This window comes from Phaenicophaeus curvirostris, chromosome 23, assembly GCF_032191515.1.
Source record: "Phaenicophaeus curvirostris isolate KB17595 chromosome 23, BPBGC_Pcur_1.0, whole genome shotgun sequence".
Classification (NCBI taxonomy): domain Eukaryota; kingdom Metazoa; phylum Chordata; class Aves; order Cuculiformes; family Cuculidae; genus Phaenicophaeus; species Phaenicophaeus curvirostris.
In genome coordinates, this window is record NC_091414.1 from 3910896 (window position 1) to 3920642 (window position 9747).

At 52.7% G+C, this 9747-nt stretch overlaps 1 protein-coding gene across 1 annotated transcript; it reads left to right on the forward strand.

Annotated features, from left to right (window-relative positions):
* Positions 1-330: 330 nt before the first annotated feature.
* TENT5B (terminal nucleotidyltransferase 5B) lies at positions 331-9141 on the forward strand. The gene is made up of 2 exons (XM_069875571.1): positions 331-771; positions 5601-9141. Exons 1-2 carry the CDS (start codon positions 592-594, stop codon positions 6618-6620), a joined length of 1200 nt encoding a protein of 399 aa, XP_069731672.1. The 5' UTR covers positions 331-591; the 3' UTR covers positions 6621-9141.
* The last annotated feature ends 606 nt before the right edge of the window (positions 9142-9747 follow it).

A 9747-nucleotide genomic window follows, 5' to 3' on the forward strand; every position in this document is an offset into this window, starting at 1 on the left:
AGCGGGCACTAAGGGGCCGCGGTGGTTCCTCAGAGGGACCCCGAGGGCCCCCCCCGCGCTGCCCCTTTAACCCGCCGCGGCCAATCGCAGCCGGGATTCCCGCGCCGCTCTTCGCGCCGTGGGGGCGGGGCTCCCTTCAAGCCACGCCCCTTCTCTTAATTCCCTCCTCTGATTGGTCCGTCTCCCCGCCGCTCACTCCGCGCGGACCAATAGGAGCGCGGGGGCGGGGGCGTTGCCGGGCGGCGATTGGCCGTGGGGCTGACCAATGGGCGCGCGCCCCTCGGCCCTATAAAAGGCAGCGGCGCGTAGAGACCCCGCAGTGCTCAGCGCAGCCGGCGGCGGGCGCGGAGCGAAGAGGCCGGGCCCGTTCGTCTCAGCGTTCCCCTCCGGGCACCCACCACCCCTCCCGCCTCCGCCCCGCGGCTGCCCTCCTCTCAGAAACCTTTTAACCCTCTTTGGGTTGTTTTTTTAATCCACGCTTCACCCCCTCCTTGTTAAGTTTTTTTTTTTCCTCCCCATCCCGGCACTTCCGGCTGTTTTCCGAGCCGTTTCCGGGTGCCTCGGGCTCCTCTTCCGGCTGAGGGGAGGGCGATGCTGGCGGCGGCGGCGGCGGGGCCCGCTCCGGGGGGCTCGGAGCGAGGCGGGGGCCGCTTCAGCGTCCTGACGTGGGAGCAGGTGCAGCGGCTGGATCAGATCCTGGGCGAGGCCGTGCCCATCCACGGCCGAGGGAACTTCCCCACGCTCTCCGTGAGGCCTCGGACCATCGTCCAGGTGAGGGGGGGGCTGTGGGGTGGAGGCTGTGGGGTGAGGGGGTCGGGGGGTACGGCGGGGTCACGGGGTTTGGGGGGTGAGGGAGTGAGGTTATGGGGTAGGGGGTTAATGGGGTTGAGGGGTGGGGGAGTGAGGTTATGGGGTAGGGGATTAATGGGCTTGGGGGGTGAGGGAGTGAGGCCTTGGGGCAGGGGGTTGGGGGTGAGGGAGTGAGGCCTTGGGGCAGGGGGTTGGGGGTGAGGGAGTGAGGCCTTGGGGCAGGGGGTTGGGGGTGAGGGAGTGAGGCCTTGGGGCAGGGGGTTGGGGGTGAGGGAGTGAGGCCTTGGGGCAGGGGGTTGATGGGGTTGAAGGATAAAGGAGTGAGGCTATGGGGTTGGGGGTTGATGGGGTTGAAGGGTGAAGGAGTGAGGCTATGGGGCAGGGGGTTGATGGGGTTGAAGGGTAAAGGAGTGAGGTTGTGGGGCAGGGGGTTGATGGGGTTGGGGGGTAAAGGAGTGAGGTTATGGGGCAGGGGGTTGATGGGGTTGGGGGGTTAAGGAGTGAGGTTATGGGGCAGGGGGTTGGGGGGTTAAGGAGTGAGGTTATGGGGCAGGGGGTTGATGGGGTTGAGGGGTAAGGGAGTGAGGCTGTGGGGCAGGGGGTTGAGGGGTAAGGGAGTGAGGCTGTGGGGCAGGGGGTTGAGGGGTAAGGGAGTGAGGCTGTGGGGCAGGGGGTTGGGGGTGAGGGAGTGAGGTTATGGGGCAGGGGGTTACGGGGTAGGAGGCGGTAGGTTATGCAGTGGAGTTTATGGGGTGCAGGCTTTATGGGGTGTGGTGGGGGGGTTATGGGGTCTCAGGGGTAGGGGTGAGGATATGGGGTTGGGGGGGTTTTGGTGTGTGGTGGATAAGGGGTGTGGGATGATGTTACGGGGTTGGTGGGGAGTATGGGATGGGAGAGAGGTCAGCCTGTGGTGTGGGAGGGTAGGCTATGGGGTGGGGGGGTTATGGGGTGCGGGCCTGTGGGGAGGGGAGGGCACAGGCAATGGAGAAGGGGTGTTGTAGAGTAAAGAGGATTTGGTTATAGGTTTGGGGGAGTGGTTATGGTGTAGCAGGTCTGGGTTCACGCGTTGGAAGGTCTTTGGAGTGGGGAGAGGGAATAAGATATGGGGTAGGTGGTGGGTACAGGCTGCGTTCCACTGCCCTGTTGGACTCTGCCCTGGCGGTAACAAGGCCAGCCCAGGCATCGTTGCCTTCCCAACTCCAGGTCAGGGCTGAGCTCTTGGGGTGCAGATCCCCCCCAGGGGATGCCCTGCACTCCATCAGCCCCATTTCCCAGCCCTGGAGGTCCTAATGAGGCTGGGGGCTGCATCCCTCTTTCTGCTCTGCCTGTGTTCCAGCAAGCATGTATAAAGCTGGAGGGAGCCTCCTGGAAAAGGCCTTTTCCAGAAAAATCCCATGCATTTAAAATTCACGCCCAATCCCTGGAGCTGCTGCAGCTTGTGCTGTGGACTCCACTTGGCTTCTTCCCATCCTGTGTTCCCTCTCCTTTTGAGTTGATTTTGGTGTCCTACATGTGGGTGGGCAAGGAAAAGTGGCTTTTTGGCTTCATCCCATCCCGTGTTCCTCCCTGGTTTGAGTTGATTTTGATGCCCTCAGTGGGGGTGGGCAAGGAAAAATGGTTTTTTGGAGCTGCTTCCACGAAATGGCTTCATGCCGGTGAACATGTCGGGCTGTGCAGTGTACGAGGCCGGTTATTAATTTAAATGCCAGATCAAATGTCAGTGTCCTTTGGTTCTCGTCACGCTGCCTGTGTCCTCCAGAGCCTGCCTGAGACTTGGTCTTGTTAAAGAGTTCCTGTTAGTTTAACCATAAAGTAATAACTGTGTTTAATATTAAACTAACAATGTCGTTCAAATAAGCTAATGCATATTCATATTTGGGAGGCAACTTCATTCCTCAGTAATGACTCATCAAATGTAAAATCGGGCATGTTAGCTTCTAATTAGAAAGGCTGTTTGCGAAGCTAAAACTGAGCTGGCTTTCACAATAAACTGATCGCTAGGATTTCTGAAGCTTTGGCTGCTCGAGATATGCTTCTGCTTAAGTGTGGAAGGCAGAAAGGTGACATTTGAAAGACGCTGCTGTACGAAAGCGTCGGCTGATTCCAAATTCCTCGAGTTCCTGCTGCAGGAGGAGGGCAGAAGCGCTCGATCTTGGCTGGAAAGCTTTGAGCTGAGTGACAGCTGAGAGCTACCGTCGGGACGCTGCCCTTGGGTTGTGCAAGGCCAGCGAAGCTCGGCACTGGTAAAACCTCAGCATCAAATATTCCACCAGTTATGACTCTTTGGTTCCACAGTTTGGTCTCAGAGCTGCTGAAAAGGATGTCGTTGCCACTAGCAACTTCAAACACCAAATAACTGAGGGCCGTAACGCTGACCAACCATGCTGGCAGACCCTGTATTTAGGGCTGACTAATCTGAAACGAGTAACCTAAAAGGCAGTTATTTATTGTGTTGCTCTTGTTGTTGTGGGAGGTGGGAAGTGGCAGGTCAGGATGCAGGCAGGGTTTGCTCCTGCCTGGCTGTCAGACTCAATTATCCGAACCGCACGGAACATGAGCTGCTGTTTTGGGAAGCAGGTCAGCAGCTGCCTAACCCTGGAAATATCCAACCCTCTGGGGAAAACGCATTCCTGAGCCCACTGGCTGCAGCTGGAGAGATGCGTGCTTCAGGTTGAGACTGGCTGAAGCCTCGGGGGAGCAGCAAGGCAGGTTGGCACTTCCTTGGGTGATTTGGGAGAAGAGTGACTTGAGCAGTTGGATTTTTTTCCCCCTGTTTTCCGGCTATATCTTGTTTGGTTGGACCTGTAAACCTGGGAAGCTCTGTAGCTTATGGGTCTGAAATGTGCAGCTCCTGAGCTCCTCCCAGAAGGGCGTTAAGCAGGGAGTCTTTGGGGCTAGGAAATCGGTCTGAAGTGAGATCTTCTCCAAGTGCTGGTCCTAGCTCTGGATCTGACATTGTCACCTATATCTTGTCTTGCTCCAAGCCTGATAGCGCAAAACTCACTCCCTGAGTGGTGCTGGAGCTGTGCCTTGGGTGAGTGACTCCAGGGATCGGTTGGCAGCAACCGTACACCAGGAACTCCCTTGGATTGACTGGCTGAGATTTGTTCTATGTGGGAGAATAACCCGGTGCCTCCTTTTTAGGAGTAAACTCCGTTTTCAGATGGTTTCCCTTTGAGCCACACCAGTGTTTGTGGCTTTGTTGAGTGTGCTGGTGGGGACCTGGGGCTTCCGATGGTGAATCGCTCGTGGTGAACTGTTGCCTGACATGTGACTGTCACCATTCCCTTGGCAAGGAGCCCGGGTGCATTTCTAGCCTGAGCAGGAGTGGCTCATGTCAGGGAGTAATACCAGCAGAGAAGCTGCATCAGGAGATTTAACAGCCTCCTGAAATCCTGATTATCAAGTTAAAAACATCCCTAAACTTGCATCCAGGTATCTTCTGTTTGCAGGGGCACCTCGGCATTCCAGGAGCTCGCTGGTGGGGTTTGTGTTGTGCTGAAGGGTGCAAACTGCAATCCTTCACCTTTGTGTTGTTTCTTCTAAACAAAACTCACGGAGGGGCTGTTTTGGAGCTCCCGAGACTGGAGCTGCCCTGCTCTGATGTCCCCGAGGACCCCTCAGGGCTGTGTCAGCCACACAGGGGATTCAGCCCCACTGATAAGGTTTTAAATTGTGGTTGTGCCTCTCAATCTAGGGCAGCCTTGCAGGGCTGAATAGCCCGGTCAAACTGGCATCTGGTGATATAATTTGTCCATCTTATATCCCAAGCTTTGGCTCTTTCAAGCTCTAACCATGCTTCAAGCAATGGGTGAGCAGACCGGCTCGCTGGGACTCCTAGGACAATGGGTAGTTGCTAGAGAAACATGAAAGCAGGATGAGAGATGGGAAGAGCTTCTGGTGGAAGACGTGAACTTAATCTTCCTGGGATCTTTGAGCTCAGTTAAACTCAAATTATAAGCTGGTGTCCGGATTGTTTATTTTATGGTCTTGGGGTTATTTCGACCTCCTGCATGTTAAGTAATCGGGCAAATGATTCAGCTTTGCTCTAAATGAACAAAGCTTTGGAGGCACTGGTGGGTGTGCCAGGCCTGAGCAGGCAGCGTTGAAATCGCTGGAGTAACACCCGTAAGATGAAAGCCGCCTATTGTGCTTGATAGCGTGCCAAGTCCAGCACGAAGCTCTGACACACTGGAAATTGTTAGGATACACTTACTAGTTAGGACTTGAACTTGCATACGCCTGGCTGCAGCTTTTGAGCTCTTCTGACATCTTGATTTGGCATTAATGAATCTTGACAAGGCAAAGGAGCTGGCAAAAAGGAGTGAGCCACCCTGATTAAATCCGCAGGGATTGCTGCAGACTGTGCTGCCACCTTGTATTTAGGGTCCTTTTTGGGTTGGCTGGTCTTGACTTGATGGCTGGCAGGGCTGGCTGCAACCGTGGGAGATGAAGGGGGGCAGAGATGAACCCAAAGGATGGGTTTGGATGACCTCTCGCCTTTGGGAGGAAGGAAGAGAAGGGCAAACAGCTGTACTGGAAGCAGAAACAGCTGTTCCTGTGCAGTAAGAGCCCTCTAATGCAAGAGAATAAGTACAGGCGAGCCACCCCCAGCTGCTGGCAAGACTCTGGATGCTTTCCAAAGTGACCTATTTCTAATGGATTAGCTTTTTATTTCGCTGTCTTGCACTGGAGTGACCCATATAAGCACAGGGAGTGAATCCTGCTGCTATAACCAAGCTGTCCCAAGAATGCTTTCTTGCTTCTCACTGCCTCTCTTTATATCTCAGGTTGTTCGTAGTCGCCTGGAGAAGAAAGGAATCGCAGTCCATAACGTAAGGTTGAATGGCTCAGCAGCCAGCCATGTTCTACATCAGGACAGTGGCTTGGGGTACAAAGACCTAGATCTCATCTTTGGTGTAGATCTAAAGACTGAAGATGTCTTCCAGCTCGTTAAAGATGTGGTCATGGACTGCCTTCTAGACTTCCTTCCAGAAGGAGTCAACAAAGACAAGATCACCCCCATGACTCTGAAGGAGGCCTACGTGCAGAAGCTTGTGAAGGTGTGCAATGAAACCGACCGCTGGAGCCTCATCTCGCTCTCCAACAACAGCGGGAAGAACGTGGAACTCAAATTCGTGGACTCTCTCAGACGGCAGTTCGAGTTCAGCGTGGACTCCTTCCAGATCATCCTGGATTCGCTTCTGCTGTTTGGGGAGTGTTCAGAGAACCCCATGGCGGAGAACTTTCACCCCACGGTTACCGGGGAGAGCATGTATGGGGACTTTGAGGAGGCAATGGACCATCTCCGGAACAGGGTCATCGCCACAAGGAACCCAGAGGAGATCAGAGGTGGGGGGCTTCTGAAATACTGCAACCTCTTGGTGAGGGGGTTTAAGCCCAAGTCGGAAGTGGATATGAAGGCACTACAGAGATACATGTGCTCCAGGTTTTTCATAGACTTCTCTGACATCGGTGAGCAGCAGAGGAAGCTGGAATGCTACCTTCAGAGCCACTTTGTTGGGATGGAGAGCAAAAGATATGACTATTTGATGACCCTCCACAGGGTGGTCAATGAGAGCACAGTCTGTCTTATGGGACACGAAAGGAGGCAGACCCTGAACCTCATTGCCATGCTGGCTGTGAGAGTCTTGGCTGAGCAGAACATCATCCCCACGGTCACAAACGTTACCTGCTACTACCAGCCAGCTCCTTACGTCAGTGAAATAAACTTCAACTACTACGTCACCCACGTGCAACCCTTCCTGCCTTGCAATCAGTCCTACCCAACGTGGCTTCCCTGTAACTGAGCCAGGACAAACTTCAGGGTCTGTCCTCCAAGGTATTTCCTTGCCTTGGGGGGGGAGGAGGATGGGGAGGAGGGGAGAAAAGAATACAGAAAAAAAAAACCTTCCTAGAACTTCAACAAAAAGGAAACTTCCTGGACTCTTTGAGTGTCTTGTTCCTGGGGTTGTCGGAACGAGACCTGTCTGCTGTACACTGTGATGGGAAGTGCAGTGTTATGGAAACTAGGATGACTTGGACGTTTACAGGAAGACTCGATTGCTTTATTGAATTCTGGAGGCAACTGGGGGGAGGGTGGGGGGTGCGTGAGGGGGGAGGTTGTAGAATTATACTAAGGTAGAGCTGCGCTGCCCTGATATGGATCCGAATTGGTTGGGTTTTTTTTTAGTGCGGGAGGTGTTCTGGGTGTCCAGCCTTGTGGCTTCTGAAGCCACAAGCCAGAGTGGTTAATTCCTTTGAAGGACCAAAGAATCCTGTTTAAGTGCCTGTAACAATATAAACAACTGTACTGTAAACCTTCTTTTTTTTTTGCAGGGATTGACATCCCAAAAGCTTGAGTGGGGATGTCCGAAAGAGGAAGATGTTTGTTTGGGGTGGGGTGGGTTGTCGTAAGATCATTTCTAATAACCTCGCTGAAGCAAGAAAGGGATGGCAGGTTCTGTATCGCTGAGGACTTTTGGCATGGCTTTTGCTGCCTGTGAAGGACCAGCTGTTGCAAAGAGCTGTCAAATCAGAGTTGTGTAAACGGGGAGGGCTTTGAATGACTGCGTGTAAACGCCTAAAACTGGGATTGGGGCGGGAGGGAGGGGAGTGCATGGTGGAAAATGCTGTGCAGAGCTTCGGAGAAAAGGCAGGAGGGACCTAACATGAATTTACTCAAGCTCCCAAGTCTGCAGTGCCAAACTAATCATGTACATAAACGAGGAGGCAGAAGGTCTGCCCAGGCGCCTGCCCCAGGCTACTGACCCTAATCCTGTATTTTCTAGGGAAATTTGAAATGCTACTTCTTTTTTTTTTTTTTGGCATGCAGTGTGGTTTTAATGCACAAAGTCAGAGGCTGACTGGGTTATCTGGGAAGGTGAGGCTTGTCCTTTGAAGCACAAACCTAGTTCACTAGGTAGTTATCTCCAGCTCTTGCTGTGATGGGTGCTGGAGCTTATGTCCTTCTAGGAGAACTGCAGACCTCTTCCAGCCTCTGGTGGCTGGAGATCTTCCCTCTGCCCTCAGGCAGGTCCTATCTTCAAAAGCAGCCTCTTTCCAGCTACATGATTCCACATGTGAGCCACTGATAGTGTTTGAAATTCGTTCTCTAGCCAGAAATGGAGCTGGGGGGTGCATGTGTGGAAAAGTTAGTTTGCCGTTGGAAGAAGTTATGTCTTTTCTAAACAAACCCTCTTGTCTTGAGGGTTTGGCTCTCTTAGTCCAGTGTGGCTTTGAAGCTGTTGGGTGTCCAGAGCACAAAGAGTCTTTGATTGAGGTGCCTGGATTGCTGTGCCCATTCTCGGGAAGCATCATCTCAGATTAACTATGCACAGAGGCAGAGTTGGGCGAGCAGGCAGGCTCTCCCTAGAGATGCTGCTCTGGGAACACCACGGCTTCCTGGTGCTTCTTCCCAGGCTGATGTTACTTGAGAATCTTTACCGACTTGGGTTTTTTTGTTTTTGTGATGAAACTGTATTAGCTGGGCAGACTGAAAGCTCTAATAAAGATTAGATCCTTGGAATGTGTATAGCCAGATTGCTCCTGTTTTTGGGGTAGGGGCAGTGTGGAATGGGAGTAAGGGGATGGGGGGAAGCGATTTCGGGGCTCTTGACATGGACTAACCCGTTTGGAATTGGTCCAGTTTGCTTCCTACCCAGTCAGAGCTGATGAAGTGTCACTAACAATTTAGTTCTTACAGATTTAACTGCCTGCCTGTAGAACAGCTTTGTCTTCATGGACAAGGCTGGCGCAGACTCTGCCGCAGCCCGATAACTCCCTGGCTTCTGGAGCTTGATCCCCATGGTGGGAGCTTCAGAGCGCAAGGTACAACTGGTTTGAGGGCTGCTTTTGAGATCCAAAGTGTGCCACCTTCATGGCTTCAAGGGAAGATATTTTATCCTGCATTTTAAACTTCAGATGAACAGAGATGACATGTGGCTTGCTTTTTACAGGCTGCTTACCCTCTACCCACGTAGACGCACTAAACTGAGATTCCCTCCTTCCCGTTCAAGATGTCAAAAAAGATTCCCTACAGCCAACAGCTCGGCAGGGCAACTTATGTTGAGATTGCACTTTTTGATTTACAGCGTGTGTGTGGTGGGACTCTTGTGAATGGGTTGAATCTGAATTTTTCTAGACCTTGCAGTGATACTGTGCTGCCTCCTCCTGTGAGGGGGCAATTGAAAGATTCCAGTAGCTTGAATGGCACTTGATTTTGTTTTAAATGTTTTTTTTTCCTACACCTGTATCACTTGTCATGCAATGGGCCTGACAGACTCACTAGATTCTTTAGAATCTGTTACAAATAAATACAGTGTATTCAAATCTGTCAGATTTTTTTTTTTTATTTCCTTGTTCCTCTGGGTAGTGTGATGTTGAGAGGGGTGACCCTACTCCCACCAAGAACCAGGCTCTGAACCAGCTGGTTGCCTCGAGAGGAGCGAGCTGGGATCCTGCTTCTGGACCTGGCTGAGTGCTGCTTGTCCATCGGGCTCAGTCCCTCAAACCGAAGTGGCCGTGGAGCCTGGGAAGCGTGTTGGCAGGTCACTCTGGTGGCTGAGAGAGGTTTCTATTTATAACACTGTTCTTTAGTGTTGTGCATCTTCCCTTTTCCTGGGAGCTCCTCAAGTTGCTGGTGGGGGAGGGTGCCCAATGGGGCAGCCGGCTCGGTGTAGGTGCTGAGCTGAGGTCCCTGCTGTGGGGCTGGTGCTGGGAGCCTCTCGCTGCTGCTGCCTTTCTGTGACTTCATTCTTTTCTGCTGATGGTCATGAGCAGCAAAAAGCTGCTTGAGTAATTGACTTATTCTGTGTACCCAAGCCACCTACAAAGTGGTTCCTCTTGGAAAGGGGAGGGTGAGAGGCTCTGAAAGGTTTATCTCCCCCTAAAAAGCTTGGATCTGCTGATGTCCAGGCCAGATGCTGGGGTGATGGC